The sequence below is a fragment of the Corvus cornix genome, chromosome 2, assembly GCF_000738735.6.
Source record: "Corvus cornix cornix isolate S_Up_H32 chromosome 2, ASM73873v5, whole genome shotgun sequence".
NCBI lineage: Eukaryota > Metazoa > Chordata > Aves > Passeriformes > Corvidae > Corvus > Corvus cornix.
In genome coordinates this window covers 66,677,334-66,695,854 of record NC_046333.1, presented here as the reverse complement: position 1 = coordinate 66,695,854, position 18,521 = coordinate 66,677,334, and the positions used below count along the sequence as shown (strand labels likewise).

At 38.5% G+C, this 18,521-nt stretch overlaps 1 protein-coding gene across 4 annotated transcripts in view; it reads right to left on the bottom strand.

The window, feature by feature from the left end:
* SLC35B3 (solute carrier family 35 member B3) overlaps positions 1–18,521 on the bottom strand; it is a 47,193-nt gene that overhangs the window by 10,141 nt on the left and 18,531 nt on the right. For 2 of the 4 annotated variants that reach the window (XM_039548758.1, XM_039548756.1), the window contains exon 10: positions 8,559–18,254. The exons of 1 other annotated variant lie outside the window; for it this stretch is intronic. In XM_039548758.1, coding sequence (XP_039404692.1) covers positions 18,104–18,254 — 151 coding nt within the window. In that variant the 3' untranslated portion in view covers positions 8,559–18,103. Of the gene's footprint in view, positions 1–4,800; positions 18,255–18,521 lie in introns of those variants that run through there. One more of the 4 variants, XM_039548757.1, reaches the window with a different exon arrangement.

Below are 18,521 nucleotides of genomic sequence, written 5' to 3'. Positions count from 1 at the left end.
GGCCATAAATGTAAAAAGATCTTATATGCAGGACCAGATGTTCAGAAATTCTCAGTTTGCACAGAAGGACCAAACTATGTAGCCAGAGCCGTGAGACCAGTCCTCGGATGACATCAGTTGCAGCAGTCCTCTGGTGGCCTTAGGGCAGGATATGATGGCTGTGGATCCATCCCATGGCTTCTAGTGGCCATCACCACATTAGTCCATATTGACTATGGTCTCTTTTCTAAGCCACAGATAAAGGTTGTCATTTCAGGTGCCCAGAAACAGAAGCTAAGCCCTTTTTTTTGAGCCTTCACTTGAAAATTTAGCCTCATATATGCCTCTGCCAAGTAGCTGTGAATAAATGCTACATTAACAGGGAGATTCCAGAACAAGTGGAAGCCACACTTGGCACCCAGGAAAAGATAAATCTATGTCATTTTCCTCTTCCATTTTATCTCTTGCGACAATATCCATTGGCCCCAAGTGACATATTTTATGATGGCCTTTTTTTTATTAAGCACTAAGCAAAACCTGTATTTCTCCAGAGCACTAAGGGTCCACCAGTGTGAATCTGTAATAATCATGCTAAAGAGTTCTGTTCCAAGAATAGTGTGACCCGATCGTTTGTATGTTAATAGAGCTTGTGTCTAGAAAGATTGGAAGGCAGTCTTCCACCAGGCACAGGCTTCTCCTGAGAACAATGGACAGGGCTGCTGTGTAATAACAACAACAACAATAATAATATAATCAGTACCTTTCCCCTTCTATAGCACCTTTCATCCAAACCACTCCAAGCACCCTGAAAATTAATTAGGCCTGACAGCAATTCTGGTACATCGCATTCCCAAAAATCTGTTGTGGGATCTGAGAGACTGTAGATGGGAAAAGAGTGAGATTTTCCCTGAACTCCAAGGGAAGTCAATGGGAGAGCTGTGGACAGAAGCTGGAGTCCTGATTCATACTTCCCTGAAGTCAGATTATAAGGCAACTTTGTCTAAGAACACAGTGAGTTTAGAAGACAGAGAAAGAAATCTCTCAGAAATAAAATACCCTTATCAGTTATTAATTTTCAGTCTGGGGTCCTGAAATCAGCTTCTGTATAAATACATAAATAAAAGTTCCCTGCTTTTCAGTGACACTGAGCATACACAGCTAGATCTCAGTTTAAGTCTAGACATCTCAGTATGAATTTAAGTATCTTGTTGAAAGCATCTGGGATCCAAACTGGTGGCAATTTGGCATCATAGGTAATGGAAACTGAATATTTTCTTGGTGTACAATTGATCTGTCTGTTTGTATTGTGGTTAAGGTGTAACATGTCTGTGTTAGAGTAATAGAACCATCTCACAGGACCAGGTTATGCTGCAAAGATATTCGGCTGACAGGGAGATAGAGTGATGAGATCTCCAAGTCCTGTGCAGCTTCAGTGGCATCACCTGAGGGCAGGAGAGACAAAAGTCTGTGGAAGCACTGGGAAGTTTTCCTCATACACACCCAGAAACCCCAATCCTTCTATAAGCACAAATTCATCTCCATTTTGTGTGGTTACATCTCTCCCATATCTTATCCCTTACAGGGATATACAAGTGAACTCCAATCAGCAATATTAAATAATTTTAATAAATAATTAAAATAAACTCAAAAGACTCACTGCAGAGAATGGAAAAGGTTGTCTCTGCTTTTTACCCCAGTCTCCTTGTCATGTAGATAGAATTAAGGGGAAGGATCAAATCAATTGCTCTTCCTCACTGGGTCCAGATTTAAAAATACACCTCCTCAGGAAAGCTGTGAATTGCACATTCCCAGCTCACTACTTGCTCTAGGCAGTTTTTCATATCACACAAACAGTGTAAATGGGCTGAATTAAATGTAGTAGGGCAGGGCAGGGCTGGAAAGTTAAAGTTTTGCCCTGTCCCCAGATTTTCATACTTTGCAACTCAAGATATCTTTGATTCTCCTTGTCGGTCATTCACGGGGACTGATAAACAGAACAAAGTAGGTGCTTCTGTATAGCAGATAAAGTCACACCTTTAATCAGGGGGAGAGTGTGTGGCTCAGCTTTGTACCTGTGCTCATTTGTGCACTTGCTGTTGTGCTGACAGTGGATGCAGAGCAGACCATGAAACCAACAGCATCTTTGCCCTGAAGAGCACTTAATCTGAGTGACAAGGAGAAACAAGTCGTACATAGAATTATTTTGCCATAGGAATAAGGCAGTTTCATCTGGCCAATTACAAGGACATGTATTTAAATGAAGAATTTAGAGGAAAAAACTAATTGCTTTACTGAAATAATGGCAGGTACCTGGGAAGAGATGCATAAAAAAGACTAAAAATGATTCATTAGGCAGGAATCAGAAGGGACCTCAAACACACACCAAGGGTTTTCTTGCTGCATTCAGATGAAGCCAGAAGTTGGCACTGTGTAACTAGGAGATTTTTTTTAGAATTCAGGTGGAAAGTGTCTAAAACTGCTGTATAATCTGCACTTCTGGCTCTCATCCATGCCATGGTCTGGCCACATTATGTAGAAACTCTTCCTGTTTTTCTTCAAGGATTTCCTATTTTATGCTAAGGATTAATGCTGTCTGTCACTCAACAATATATCAGATGACCTAATTTACCCAGCAAGGTAAATGTCAGACAATAACCAGAAATACCATTTGATAAAGTAACAGCAGAGTCTAATAACAGGGTTTGTATAAAAAAAAAAAAAAAGGAACACTGGGTAATTTCCATTTGATTCCTTTTAAGCCTGGAATGGGTTGGAGTTTACTTGATTTCAAGGAGGTAAATCACCTAAATCATACTCTGTCTGTGGGGATTGAAATCCATGATAGAGGGAAAGTTTTGAAAACCTGAGAGATGTGACAGAAAAAATGAAGCATAACAATAAAAAAAAAAAGAAAAAAGAAAAAAGAAAAATCAAGCAGAATGGAGGAGACCAAAAAGAGCAAAACTGAGAGAGAACACATTTTGGAGAGGCTTTCTGTAAATGAATTTTTTTGGGTGCATCTTTGCTTCCATACAGGTTCATGTGTTACAGAGTTCATTCAGGCTAATTGAACCTAGAACATTTTCAAAGGTTATTTTGCTAATTACTATATTCAGAGCTTCCCATCAGCCATGCAAGGCTATGCCACTTTAGGCCACTTGATGTATCTCAGCCTACTGGTAAAACTAGCAATAAAATTTACTTAACTGATAGAGTCATATCAAAACCAGCAATATACTGCTAATTGCCACAATCCAATTTAGAAGTGACAAATCAGCTAAGGCAAAGTTAGCATCAGCCCTTGAAAGCATTTATGACCTTCTTCCGAAGGGCAACGACAGAGCATTTTGGTAAAAGAGCTAATGTGAGTTAGATTAGGGTTACAAGTTGCTCTGGGAATTACCTGTCAGCTAGAAGTAGAAGAAATGATGTCTATTTTACTAAAGTCCAGAGAGGTAAATTTTGTTGCAGGTTGTGTGAAACTGTTTCCCTAGGTATATTTTAATTTGAAAAACAAATGTTATTACATTTTTACATTATTTACAAAGCATATAATTATGTAGCCAGGTTCCCATCTTGTTTAAGAGGGCAAAAAAGCCTCCAAAAGCCCTTGCATGTCATGAGTTCCAGTCTCAAAGGGTGACATAGGAGCACAGTATGTGGGGGTGGAAAAAAAAAAAAAGGAAAAAACAGAGAATGTTTAACATTCAGAATTTGTCCACAGCCGATAATTTATTGGAACTCATCTGTAACAAGGTCTGGCACTGATTTATAAGTTGATTTGAAAAATAAATAAAAGTGATAGAAACCTGCGTTTGGTTTTAATGATAGACTGTTGCAGCATGAAAAGTAAGGTTATGAAACATTGCAAGGAAATTAGATATTATGCCCTGAAGTCAACTGCAGCTACCAGCCCATTAATTGTTAGATATTTATTATTAAAAATTTCTTTTCATGAGTGACTGCAGAATATTTGCACTCTTAAAGTTGTTGAGTTCTGACATGAATGAAGCATATGAAGCTCATTTTTTCTTCCCTCTCTGTGTGTCCATCTGTGTGTGTTTGTGTTTGTGGAGCTGACAAGGTAGCTGACCCAAGAATGTGATGAATCTTTCCTGCACAAACCAAACACACAAGTGCTGCCTCTGAATCGAGACTGAATAGAATAATGAGTACTGGGAGGTTTGCTACTGTTTTGAATTTCAATAGTAAGGGGCTTGACAGTGCTTGGAAACAAGTCTCCCTGGAAGTAGAGAGGGCCCAACTCTGTTTCCAGTGAAACAGACAGCATCCCCCAAAAGCTCTGACAATAAGTATGGATAGTGTGTGCTCCAAGAGCTGAACCAATTATACACCAAGTGCTGCAGAAAGGGGGAGACAGGTAATGAGTAAAAACCAGCAGTGTATACTTAAAAAATCAAAAAGAAGGCAAGTAAAGTATCTTTTCTAAAAGTCCTCTAAAGCCCTTGGCAAACTGAGGCACTATATCGTGCCTTAAAAGTACAGAGGAAATCCAATGAAATTAACTCTGAAAAAAACCAAGTTCACGGAAAGGTAGGACTTTCTAACACATCCTCCTGCTTCTCCACTCCCACCTTAGGAAACAGCCAGCACCAATGGCTTGTGACAAAGCAGTACCTAAGGAAAAGAGCATGAGTAGGACTGTTGCCTATGACGCACACGGAGGAGTGAGTGTTGATTGCCTCTTCGACCTGCTGAGTGACTGTGGGTGCTGACCTGCCTGTAGGAATACAGATATTAACATGCCTTTTCTCTTAAAAGCACTTTGAGGACAACTAAGGAAAATGACAAAGGCACAGGGAAAGAAATCATAATGTTTTATTACTACGTGGTTGTTAGATTGCATTAACATCTAGACTCACAAAACATTGCCCAAATACATTAAGGGAAATGGTCCCTATTTCAATTGGCATATGATTTACCTGTCTCAGAATTTTCTATGCATTATTAACAGCAGTTATAATAATTAAGTATGGTAATAATGTGACTATGGAAGCTCAATGGAGGAAGATAGGATTTAAAATCTTTGCTAGTTAGATTGTCTAAGGCAAACCGTGCTGAGGCTGTACAGTGTTTGGATCATAAGAGGCAATTATTGACTCTGTCATGGGAAAGCAATACATGCATCCTTGTTCCTCTTTTCCCTTCAAGGTTGCATAAACAGTTTAGCCCCTTTCCTCCGTCTTCATTTCACTTGGAAAACTCTCTCTAAGGTTTTTTGCTCTATACAACAGGATTTCTGGAATCAGGGATGTATTCGCACTTCATCCTTGGGATGTAAACATTTCTTTCTCCATCATGAAATACAACTTCAAGTATACATTACTGTTCTTTCCTTGTCGCTATTTCTGTGGTGTTTCTAATGAAGATAAAATCAGGGAGGACAATACTTCCTCTTCAGAACATGGATTTAAAAACAGAGGAACTTTTATGCAGTGCAAAAGAAGACAGGCAGCTATTAAAGAAGATTCACAGTTATAGGCAAATATATTAATAGTGGGGTTAGCTCTTGAAATGAGGATTTATAACATGCCTTAACCTAATCCCTCATTAAGATAATTTATTCCCACCCTCAAGGTCTCACATCACAGCTAGCACTAGGCAAATAATTAGTAACAAACAATTTATTTGATCAATTTCAACTCCTCTTTTAAAATGAATTGCCAGCCAGTGCAGTACAATTTTCTCAAATATATTTATAATTCAACATTATTTTCCAATTTTTGTGACGTATTTGTAGCCTGTTGTTTATCTAGGAAGAGCTGGGTGCTTGATGGTAGCTAGTCAAGGCATTTTGAATTTTACTTGCTCAACACTCATACTTTCAAGATATGAATACTATTTCCCCTAAAAAAAGTTGAGTACATGAAACTTTTAATCCATAACTCACAGATCACAACGGGAGTTCTTTGCTCTGAGGTCACACTACCCAAGAGGCTCACAGCTCCCTTTGTAGTAAGGTGAGAAAGAGACCTATTTCTATCCTGCTGCTGAGACAGACCATCCTGACATAGTGAAGGTTGCAAGCCTATGTGCTAATTAAGGTAGCCTTAGGAAGTTACTTCATCAGAAATATTTCCCGATGAAACTCCATCAAGTATCCAAACACTTGCTGAAGTACTGGCTAAGCTTCTTGCTCATCTGCCCTTCTGCCTGCTGTGGAGAAACCTGTGGGAGTCTAGTTAGTAAACGTGGCATCCAGAGGACTGAAAGGCTGTGAAATGAATTGGGGTCTCTGACACAGCCCTATCTGGGCCACCACAACAGCCCTGGAAGGTATTTTCAAACTACATTTTTTCATGTTATATCACTCAGAATGAGAACAGTTATCAAGCTAATGAAATTCTCACATCTCTGTCAGCTGATGGGAATAAAGCCAGGCCATACAGTTTCCTAAAACAGCAGCGTAAGGCCACTGACTGTAAGTGCAACCTATAAAACAAAGGAAGAGCAATACAGAGGTTATGGCACAAAGGCACCAAGCTGGGATCCAGCAGGTCCACATTAGAGTCATTCTCTCTTCTTTTCCTCTGAAATGGGGAGAAATATCTTGTCATTTTTCACGTGTGGCTGACTGCCTGTTGGTTTGGTTTGCTTCCCATGACAAAGGTGACTTTGCACCACAGGGCTGTTTGCAAGGCCGAGCTGGGTATGTGTTACCCCAACACAAACAGCCACAGCTACGTGGTTCAAATAAACTCCCTCAGACAAGTACTGTAAATCCAGAAAATTCAATTAAAGTTACACTTATGAGACTATGGAGAACAAAGCAGAGAATGTAACTAAAGCCCTCAGCCTCAACTCAGCCTGCAGAGACATGAAGCTGTAACTATTCAGTGACAGAGAGGCATTTTAGATCTTCAAATTAGGCACTTTTAAAACAATGCTATAAATTTTTCCCTCAGTGTTTTATCCCTTGGGTGCCTGGATGCAAATCAGGGAAAAGGTGTGGGGTGTTTAGGATAGGAGGGTGAATAGGTGGGTAAAGTAACAAACTGGACTGTTCTGATTGGGGATAGTTATAACCTCTCCACAAAATTTATATTCTGTGCATTTACATTATCAAAATGTGAATTTAAATTTAATTTAGCTCAAGACTTTCCTTAGGATAAACTATTAAAAACCTGTTACATTAATGCCAATTAAGAAACTCTACTAAGTACCAGCACTCAATATTCCTAATGAAGACACCATCAAAAAATAAAAAAACCCGTACACTCATGCAGATCTCTACTCCAAAAAAAGAGGCTACAGCAAAATTAAAGAATAACAAGTAAGTATTTTGACAATTTTTCTCCCACTTAACTGCTGTTTTAGAGGACTTTTGAAGTGGCAAGATCTTGGAAGGATAGGTAAAACAAACCCCAGTATTTATCCACATCAAGAATGTAATCTTGACTCCCTGCTAAACTGCCATCCCAGCCTTCCCTTGGAGGAGTAACAGAAATGTGAAGAACAGATTCCCAGGTGTTGACGCTCCAACTACAATGCCAGTGAAATATAAAGAGTAAAACTGAAAAGAATAATTTGTGCTGAATCTATTATGTCCTGTAAAACTGGTAAGATACACAGCACCTTTAACAGAAAACCTACATAGAAGACCTAATTCTTTTATTTCACTTCCCTCCTAGCTACAAAACTCCCCAAGTATTGTGGTGGGAAAGTGCCCATCTTTTCATCCTCACATTTGAACCTATCTATAAATTTGTATCATTACAGCCTTCTCAAGAAAAATGGACTGAAAGAGACTCCAGGAGACAAGATGACTGGTCTGGTAAGTCAATCACTTGATAAAAGTCTATTCCAGCACTTAACTAAAAACACAACATCTTTTCTTAGATCACACATTACTTTCCAGTAAGTGCGAAGTGTTCTCCCTTGGATTTTGTTTTTTCTGCCTCTCCTACCACCAAAATATTCCCTACACTTTCCCTAAGGATGAAATTTGTCCTCAGCCCAAGCCAAATCAAACACACAATTACTCCAGTTTGGCTGTTGAGTTTGAAGGAGTTTAAATTGCTGAAACTCAGCCCCAGGGAGGAGCTGGTTGATCTCCTTTTGTGGTAATCTGTACTCTTTTGCTTTTCAAGAATTTCTTCAAGTCTCAATTTGTATTCATGGTTTCTTTAAAAATCACTAACTGGTGTTCATTATTCTGCAAAAACCCACTAATTTAGTGCATATTAAACATATGAGATCACACAAGTGTGCTGTCCTTCATTTGCAAGGCAGGGTCTCAAATACTTTCTTTTTCTTCAGAAAAGATGTTCTTTTTTGGCAGAACAGAACTAACTCCTCTGTTTCAACAGGAGATCCCAAGCATATGAGATTCTGTTCTGTTCTGTTCTTTTCTGACATGTAAGTAGCAGTTACAGTCTTCTTGCAGTGAAATAACAATAGATCTGCAGTCCATGCAGCTCATACGTGTCAACAGGCTTTCTGGTACAGTGTAGTGCAATGCACTACATTCAATAGAACTGGGACAAATTTGTAGTTAATGCATTTCTTGCAAACTAACAATACAGATTTTCATAGATAACTGCAGAAAAACAGAGAGCTGTGTCTGAACAGAACTTTATTAATCCATTGTTAAAAAAATAATATGAAGTAGTGCCAGACACAGACTTCTAAGAAACAAATACAAGTAAATCACTTGGTTTGCTTTTGGATACCAGAATTACAGAGGCAAAGAGATGAAACTGTTAGACCCATAAATGTCAGTTATCTCACTGTCGAAACAAATCAGCTATTGACTACACAGGAGTTAAGAGTCAGGATGTAGGCCACACTTTAACAGAAAGGAAATTACACCTGATAGAAAAATGTGTTGGTTTTACTTATCAGGAGGATAATATAACAGGTATGAATTCAGACTTAATACTAACTGGTTTAGCAGAGAGGAGGCACGTTCATCCCTACAGCAGTGGGCAACTCACAGGCTACTGGTGCTGCTGTTTTGATAGCTGGACATAAATAGACTCTACAAGCAATGGGACTTTGCTGTGATTTTTCACCATTTTTTCTGCTAAAGAGACTTCTGAGGCTATGAGGCTACACGTGTATTCAAGGAAGTATTAGCTGCATCCCTCTGCTCACTCCCAGATTTTCTCCAGCTTTTTCCAAAACGTAACGGAGTTCAGGTCACAGACACATGAAAGCTGCTGCAAGGCATGGAAGAATGTGATCTTATACTGTCAGCTATTCCACAGGAACAACCTATGTGCTCAATACGTATGAGAGAATTTATGGGGTTTTGCTCAGTGAGAAGTGTGTGTACATGGGCAGCTCTTTCTGAATTCACTGTACAGAATTTTTCTGAATCTCATGTCACAGGAATTTGTGGACACAAACTCTTTGCTGTCTATCATCCATTTAAAGGAGCAAAACGTTTACATATTTTTGAGGATCTGGTCATTATTTTTAATAATTTAAGACCTTTGCATAAAGAAAAAGCCCATGTATCTTTTGCTCAAAAGGAGAAAAAACTGAACGCTCAATAAGGTCATAGTTGTCATGGTGAAAGGAATACAAAATGATAAAAAAATCTTGCAGAGTACAAAATTAGTAACTAGGATGCCAGGTTTTTAAATGTATTCTCCAGTTATGAGAAAATGAAAAGGGTAAGGGCAGAGGAGCAAACATGGACATAAAGCCACAAGCAATCAATCCAGTGTGGGTTGCTCCTCTAACTAAAATAAAACAACGTTCTCCCAAAGGCTCACATCCTCATGTAGCTACCTCAGCTCTTTTTCTGTTGCTGCCTTACAACATCAAAGGGCAGAAAAATTAAGCTTTTTGTGAGAAATAACAGAGGTAATGGATGTACTGCCAGGCCTCCCTGCTGTGGCGGTTTGGTAAGGATGATACACTACACACCATCTTATTTGCTGTTGTGATGAGTTTCAGACATGTACCATTATTTACTACATGAAGCTGAGAAAATAATGCAGGTTACCAATTCTCCTGAAGAGAGATTGCAATAATAGAAATGAACATGGACAAGAAGAGATGCAGACAGTTTTTACTGGGAGTCTCAAGAAATAAACTAAACCAAGGATAAAAGCCTAATATTGAAAATTACTTATGAATAATCCTCTGCACCATAGAATTCTAATTAGGAAAAATAAAATGAATTAAAAAGAATCAATCTAAACTCCCTAAACTGTGCAAAACCCAAGAATCTGCATTTTCAAAACCCCACATTTTAACACTGTAAGTCATTAGCAGAAAGAGAACAGTTAATCTGATCAAACAACCACAGCTCCAGAAGAAGAAATCTAGCAGGTTGAAGAAATTGCACACTAAATCATATACAGCTCCCTTCAGCCACTTGTGTGCCTACCAAACATGGTTCAGTCATTTTCAGTTTGGCACGGATATTCTCAGATTTGAAGGACCTGCAGTGAAGATGACTAACAGAAGCCATCCTATTTCCAACCACAAAGTCTCAGCATACCTACAAACATGTCTTTGCCCATCAAATAGGATATACATGCAAGATTAATTTGTCTTCACAGTGAGTCTTCACAGACAGAAAGAGAAGTTTTACACAGAGAGGGGCAGTCTAATGCTCTTGTGTGGTGGTTGAATTTGGTATTTTCAGAACAGTAAAGTAGTAAAGGCTCAACAGTATTTATATTGTCTTCAATTCCTTTGAAAAATCCCTGTCCTGAGCATTAGTTTGATTACTGAAACCTGCTTTGTATCTGTTGCATCCAATACTATGCAAAGTAAAAGCAGGACGGCCCAGAATTAATGCTATTGCTCTCCAACACATCTTGATTTTCATTCCTTTCCTTATCCTACCACAGTGCAGAGTGCAGAAATATAATCTGGTAAAAGGTATCACACTGTACCTTTCTGATACACAGCTACACCTGGTCTCCATACAAATTTAGCTTTCAGTACGAAGAAAGCTAGCTCTCTTCACTAGCGACATTTTTACTGAGAAGCCAAAATATGTATCATTTGTACATAGCTATGCTTCAACTTCTTGGAAAAAACCCCAAGCTCTTACCTATTAAAGAATAGATTCTATTGAAGCTGTGTTTCAATGCAAAATTTTCGAAGTCTAAGATGGTTGATTCAAGCAGCCTTTACCTTATGTGCCTGGGGATCCAAAAGCTTCAGGCAGCAAGTGGTCTCATACCTGGCAAGCATGCAAGCATGATAGCTTAATCTCAGGCTGCTTTAATCCCAGGAAAGATGAAGTCTGCAAGCTAAGCTTGTACAGCCAGGCACGAGTCATTTATTAAGGATAAGGAGTCCAGGGAAATCAGGTGTGACTCGTAGTAAGGATTAGCTACCTTTTAACCAGTTCTTACCTACAAAGCTACACAGAATTTGTTTTCTTTTATATATTTCCTAACAGCAAGAATACAGTCTTCATTTGAAGGGGCCAAGCACTCACTCAGTTTTTGCCTATTAGCTGCACTGCACAGGATGGTGTAAACTAGGTATCCAGCACTACCGGCTGTTAGCTTGAACTGCTTATTAAGGGCAATTTTTAGTGTATTTCTCACTAAAATGATTTTCCAATACCAAAATTTGGATAGTACATAAAATAAATAATCCTAACTTTAGGCTACATCAACAAAAGATTAAAGGGATGTTAAAGCCTAAAGAGCTTAAATTCTGCTTGTTGCTGCCTGAAGCCTATATGAACCCTTCTTTATGCATTAAAGCCTTCCAGGGGCCTCAAATCCTCTTTGAGAACATAGAGTAGTTTGGTTTAGAAGGGACCTTTAAAGGTCACCTAACCCTCCACAATGAGCAGGAACACCTTTAATTAGATCAGGTTGCTCCGAAACCTGTCCAACATAACCCTGAATGTTTCCAGCGATGGGGCATCTACCACCTCTCTGGAGAATCTGTTCCAGTGTTTTGCCACTCTCACTGTAAACAGTTTCTTCCTTATACCCAATCTAAATCTACCCTGTTTTAGTTTAAAACCATTACCCCATCACAACAGTCCCTGATAAACAGTTTGTCCAGGTTTCCTGTAGACCCCGTTCTGTGCCGGACTTTTGCACAGATCTGCTGGCATTACTGCCTGTTACTACAGGACTCTATTCCAGTGGAGTTTATACTCAGGTTCTGAACGAGTACGACAGCATCTACCACAGCTGTCCACGTTCATGCAAAGTGCTGACAAGAAGGCAGCAAGCAGTGTAGTAACACTTCCAGCTATCTGTGGATCAGGTGCTGTGCTAGAGCAGCAAACAGCACTGCAAGATCTAAATGCAGAAAAAAAGAAACTTTGAACTCCTTCTGTATTGACAGTATCAATTTCATCTGCAAGTGTCTTGCATTTGCTCTCAGTCACATACTCTTGTTTTGCACTGAGCAGCAATCACCAAATGAAGATGCCTCTCTCCCCATGGGACTGTGCTCTGAAGGTACTCACTGTTCAGCCAGTGAACACTATCAGGTGTTTTCAGCATGGCTTTGCCAGCTCCAGCAGTTACTGTAGCCAACTCAGAGATACTAATTTTAAGTATATTTATTAACAATTGTAAACAGGAGAAAAAGTGGAAGATAGACACAGCAAGATCTAAGATGACAGAGTAACCGAGGTTGGAAGGCCACTTTGGAGCTCATATGGTTTAACCTCCCCTGCTCAACACAAAGCCACCCACAGCCAGCTGCCCAGGACCACATCCAGACAGTTTTAGAATATATCCAATGATGGAGACTTATCAAACTCTTTGGGCAATCCATGCCAGTGCTCAATCACCTTAACAGTAAGAAAGTACTTCCTCTATTCAGAGGGAACCTCCTGTGTTTCAGTATGTGCCCACTGCCCCGGTGCTGTCACTGGGCTTCGCTGAAAAGAGCCTGGCTCCCCCGTCTTTGCGCTCTGTGTTTATACACATTGATGAAATTCCCCCCAGCCTTCTCTTCTCCAGGATGAAAAATCCCAGCTCTCTCAGCCTTTCCTCACAGGAGATATGGTCGAGTCCATCATCTTCGTGTCACTTTGCTGGACTCTCTCCTCCTAGCCCCATTTCTTTCTTGTGCTTGGAGAGCCCAGAACTGGACACAGCGCTACAGGTGTAATGAAAATTACAAAGTAAAACTTTACATTTAAAACATAAGTAATAAAAAAATAAAAAGGGAAAAAAAGGCAGAGGAAGCATAAAACTGAGAAATCTAATAAAGAAAACATCTAAATAACCAAAAGCAGAGAGAAGCAATACATTACCAACACACCTCAAAAAAACAGCACAACAGCACAATCCAGGTGTAGAGAAGTGTTAAGTCAGCACTGTATTCTAAGCTACTTGTGCATGAATGTCCTTTATTGCATTAGTCTTTGCTTCTCTACAAGCGAATGGCAAAATGATACAGACCCGACAAGGCATCATTATGCTTTTGCATGTCATGTGATGACAATTGCTCACATTTTCCCATGGAAGCAGCTTTTGACTAGTAGCAAAGTGAACCAGCCACCTTAAAGTGAAGGATATTACGCTTCTCCTAAAACTGCTACTGTCTCTGGCTTGCTTCCACAGCAGTACTCACAGAAAACAGAACCAATCAACAAGAAAATAACAATGCAAAAAAGCTTCAAATAAAATGCAGAAAAGATATTTTATGGCTGTCTTAATTTCCTTTTAAATCATACTTGTACAGAACAAGGAACAGAAACAATTTAACACTTTTAATGCTGGGGGTAAAAGTAAACTGGGCTTACATTGGTACTACTTCATTTAAAGTACAGATGGGCTCTGCTGGACTTGGGGCACAGGATCACTGAGGGTATTAACATCTATTCCTTGCTCATCACAGACTTACCAAGGCAACTTTGGGCAAGATACCATTTCTCCTACATCTCTGAAACAGATAGGGCTTTTCTGCCTCATAGGCAAGACTGAAATTAATCTCTATAAACTGTCTGAACAGTCAAGAGTTTTATATTAAATATTAAAATTAATATAAAGATTTTTAAAAAGGTAAAATGTAGAAGAAAAAAAAAAACAACCTTCCACTAACAAATTCTGAGCTATTAACTAAACCACATATAAAATCCCTCCAGAAAAACGTATTAATCCATTTAATTACTTCCTTAACTTGTGAAGTTTACTTATTATTTCCTGCCCTCCAGAGTATACAGGCAATTTTATACCTCTTTTCAGAACAGTAAACAACTCAAAAAGTTTCCATGATTGAACAAGCAGCGGTCAAACATGAGAGAAGGGCTTGTTTGTGCCTGGGAGCATGGGAGGCAGAAAGAAAAGAAACAATTAAGACACACCAGGTTAGTGAGGAAGGCACTTATTAAAGAAAAAAAAGAGCACTTGCAATAATTTATTTCCTCTTCCTTTAGTTCTCACAGGCAGGCAAGGGAGAAGAGAGATTTTCTTGGAAGATGGAATGAGGTCAAGGAGTTAACTCATACGTTCCACTCATCAAGACCTTTCCAAAAATAATGAAAAGTATGACAGACTTTTTCCTGGAGAAAAAAGGATTTAAAAGAATCATCCAGATGGTTATAAATGAAACGAAACAGAAAATCTGGAATGTGACCAACCTGCAATAGTGTGATGTAAGCCCTTAAATGCAGGAATACAAACCTGAAACAATCCACAGTGCGTAAATAGAGCATGTTGAGAAAAAGAGCTCACATCCAAAAGCAAGAAAGACAAGTAAGGAGGTAAGAAAGACAAGCAGGAATGACATAAAGCCCAAGCTTCAGCTTAAAATGTCTGGTAAATTCAAAGCACAGCAGTGGTAAAACAAGATTAAGAAAAACAGTTTAAAGGAGTATCAGGAAACACTGTAGGTTTGGAGGGCAGGGCATTAGTTCTTCCACGCTTGTATTCACACACAGGTACCTGCATAATTAGCAGTTCTGATGACACTGACATACTGGAATACTGAAGAAATCCACTGCACAGTCAATTACTTCATTACTGAAGTGTGCCAGACAAGTGCAAAAATGTAATATGAAAGCAACTGCAAATGCATGCTGACTTAGGAAAACAGAGCTCCCTCAGCTTTCCAAAGGAGGCAGAAGCAGGTGTCACAGAGGTAGATTGCTGACATCAATGGAGATCCTGGTCAGACTTAAATTTTACTGAGAATTTCAATGCTGTTATAACTAATTTCTACATCATAGATTTTTTATAGAGAGAAAAAGGCTGTTAGCACAAGGATAAGAAGCAACTAATTCACATCATATTTAGATAACAATTTTTCTGTTGAGAGAATTGAATGGTTTTTTCTATAGTTTCACCATGCCTACTGTAAAGAGGCCAGGAGACAACGAGTATAAAATGCCATAGTTACTGTGACCAGCCTTCAACATTGGGAAGGGTTAACCAACATCCCAATATAAGTACACAAAAAATAAATAATTTACAGTTACTTTGTGGACAAGCCCTTATTCATATTTCATAGACAACACAAAACCAACATACATATACAGTACAGAAGACTCAAACTCAAAATTTTGTAGTAAGAACACTTGCAGGTTTGTAAGGTTTTCTAACTTGCATGCACTATGAAGTTCATTAAAAAGACCCCACAACCCCACAAACAGCAATTCACTGAAATGAGGGTTTTCTTAATAAAGGCATGAAACTGCACAGACCATGATGTGTGGCAAATCATGAACTACTCTCACTTGTGTGTGCACTTTCTTTAACACACATATTGTTGATTGGCAAGTACTAGAACACCTATGAATACCTATGAAAATAAAGAGCTGACTCTTAAATTTATGCTATTAACAGTAAACCTACAATATTAATTTGTATATAAAAATAATTTTTAAAGTACACTTGTAAAACAAAACATACACTTCTACAGTTAAGAAAATTATTTAAAAAATAAATCAAGATTTCCCCTAATGGTAGCTTCATAACTCAGTCCTGCATACAATAGAGACTAAATTAAAAGGTGAATTATTGTGGTTACTATTCTCTCTGAAGAGAGACAATAGAGACAAAACTGGATTATATAAACAGTTCAGAAACATCCATACTACACTTGAATTCTAGTCAAAAACTTTGTGAGTGACTTCTCATGTATTTAAATAAAACAGATGCCAAATGAATTATATTTTACTATGACTTACTGCATGTATTGTAGCTTTCACATAATTTGGTTTCCTGAAGCTCAATAAAGTGTAGCAACAGGCAGAGTTTACAGATGGCAGAACTGAGACTGTAAAATTATCTTAACCTTGCTGGAAAGAACAACTTCATTTAGTGAAAAGAATGCAAGGGAATGTAAGAGTTGATAGATATTATGGGGAAAGAAGTGTATCAATCCCCTTGACTTGGTCAAGTGCACTCTTGCACCAAATTTGAAATTGTAATGCTTTATCACACCTTACCATAAAACTTTGGCTGCAACATGAAAATGGACAGCCATGGCAGACCATCTGTCTCTTTGAAGGTGTATCTGTTCATCAAATTCTCACCTCTCTACCTCATCCAGGAAACAACTGATCATGCAGCAGCTGGGAATTTAAAAACCAAAAGTGTCCCATGCAATAAATTCTCCTGACCTGGCAACAGTGGGTTTGTATGTGTTGAGAGGCTTTGCTGACACCCCAGAGAAGCGTCAGGGCTGGGAACAGTGCAGTTATGTTAGCACAACTCTTCTCTTGTTCATCCCATTATGCTAAGACGGCTGTTATTCCGTGTTCTGTTCCATAACACATTTAATATGGCAGATGCGAGCTACCAACTCAATAAGAAAAATTTAAGGCACATTTTGTGTCTGTGCTTTGATTACAAACTCCTTTGAACAGCAACTCTTCCTAAGTGTCTGAAAAACATTTTGCACATCTTGAATACTTTCATCAACTAGTATTTTTGACAGAAGGCCATCCTGTGAGATATTTAAATTCTTTGTATGTTATTTCTGACTATATATTTCTATTATCCAATTAATTTTTGTCTAAGTTGGAAGAACACACACCAAGATGAATCTAAGGGACACAACAACAAAAAAACCATGACCACATAAGAACAATGATTTGTAAGGTGATTAGTATTTTTAAAGTGCTGTAGTTAAATATATAAAATGAAAGAGATGGCAAGCGATTCAAAAGCAAGTTGAATATGAAAGAAAGAGAGATAAATGGACTTAGTCTTCCTAAATTCATGATGAAAAAGACACTGGTAGCACATTGTCTCCTCCTGTCATTGAAGAAAGAAAATGGTAATCTGTACCCTAATCCTCTTAACTTCATCAGAAGACCACACAGACTGACACAATATATATTCCAATCACATTAGCTGATGCTGTTATTATTTACTCCGATATTGAAATAGAAAAATTTTGATTTGATAATAGGAATTTAAGAACTTCCATGTCTCTTTATACCACTATAATAGAGAGGGCCACAGGCCACTAAAAATTCTGTATTTCACCACAGAATAGGCAAGTAACAGTTTCTTACACCACTATTTCAATCTCACTCTGTTCAGGCCCAAAAGCCCATTTTCCCCTTGGAAAAGCACGAGTGTTGACTGCACAAACTCAATCTCAGTTTTGTTACTTGCAAGCAATAGTCAAAAAGAGTAACACTAGGATTTCCATAAAAATTTCAATTATTACAATAAATACCAAGTTCTGTGATGATCTAAACAATAACTTAAAAAACCCCCAACATTTTTATTTAAAATGTAAAAGAGTGACAACATACTGTATTCTAAACCTTCCACCTTTAAAATCACAATTTGGTCAACCAGTTGGTGATTAATACAGTATTACATTTAAATTACCCCACCTAGACAATCACAAAGAACCACTAATCTCAGATCAGCCACATGGCCAATATTATTAAAATGCCCAAACTAGTCTTCTACTGTGTCCCACTTGAGTGCAGCTTCTCAGCAGTTTGCCAGGAGCTGCTGTCCTTCATTGCCGATAAAACCATCTGACAATGGCCTACAACACCGTTTATGATGAATTCAAGTGCTCTGAAGAAAGGGCTCACAACAGTGTGCATTTATAGCAGTCTGCAAGCAGACAATATGCCTTCAGCTCCTTTGGTTTTAATAACGTTCCCTTTGGAAAGTGAATCAGTTGAAGACTGTTCCAATAAAATAGTAAGTCAAAGTCTAGACAAGGCATGAACCACTGTCTATACGGTTTGTGACAACGTCCTTGATTTTCTTTCTTCCACACTTTTTTTCCAAAGACCAAGCAGTGAAGGCAGTTTGAATTTGTCCATATTCTTACTGTAAACATTAAGAAATATACCAAGGACAACCAGTAAGCCTGACCACACATACCTAGAGGAGAGGCAGAGGAGGGGAAAAAAGTTACCATTAGCACTTTATCAGTAGCAATTAAACACCAATATTTGTGGATTAAATAAACCTTACTTTAAGAAGAGAAAAGTTGAAGAAAAACCCCCCACAAATTAGTGGGCTCTGAGATAAAGATTCAGGGACATTCTATTATTACTGTCTTTCCACCATTCTTTTTTCCTGTCCTGGCTGGAGAGCTTATTAAAGTGCATTTAAAAGTTAAATAGTAACTAAAGAGTATTTGCTCTT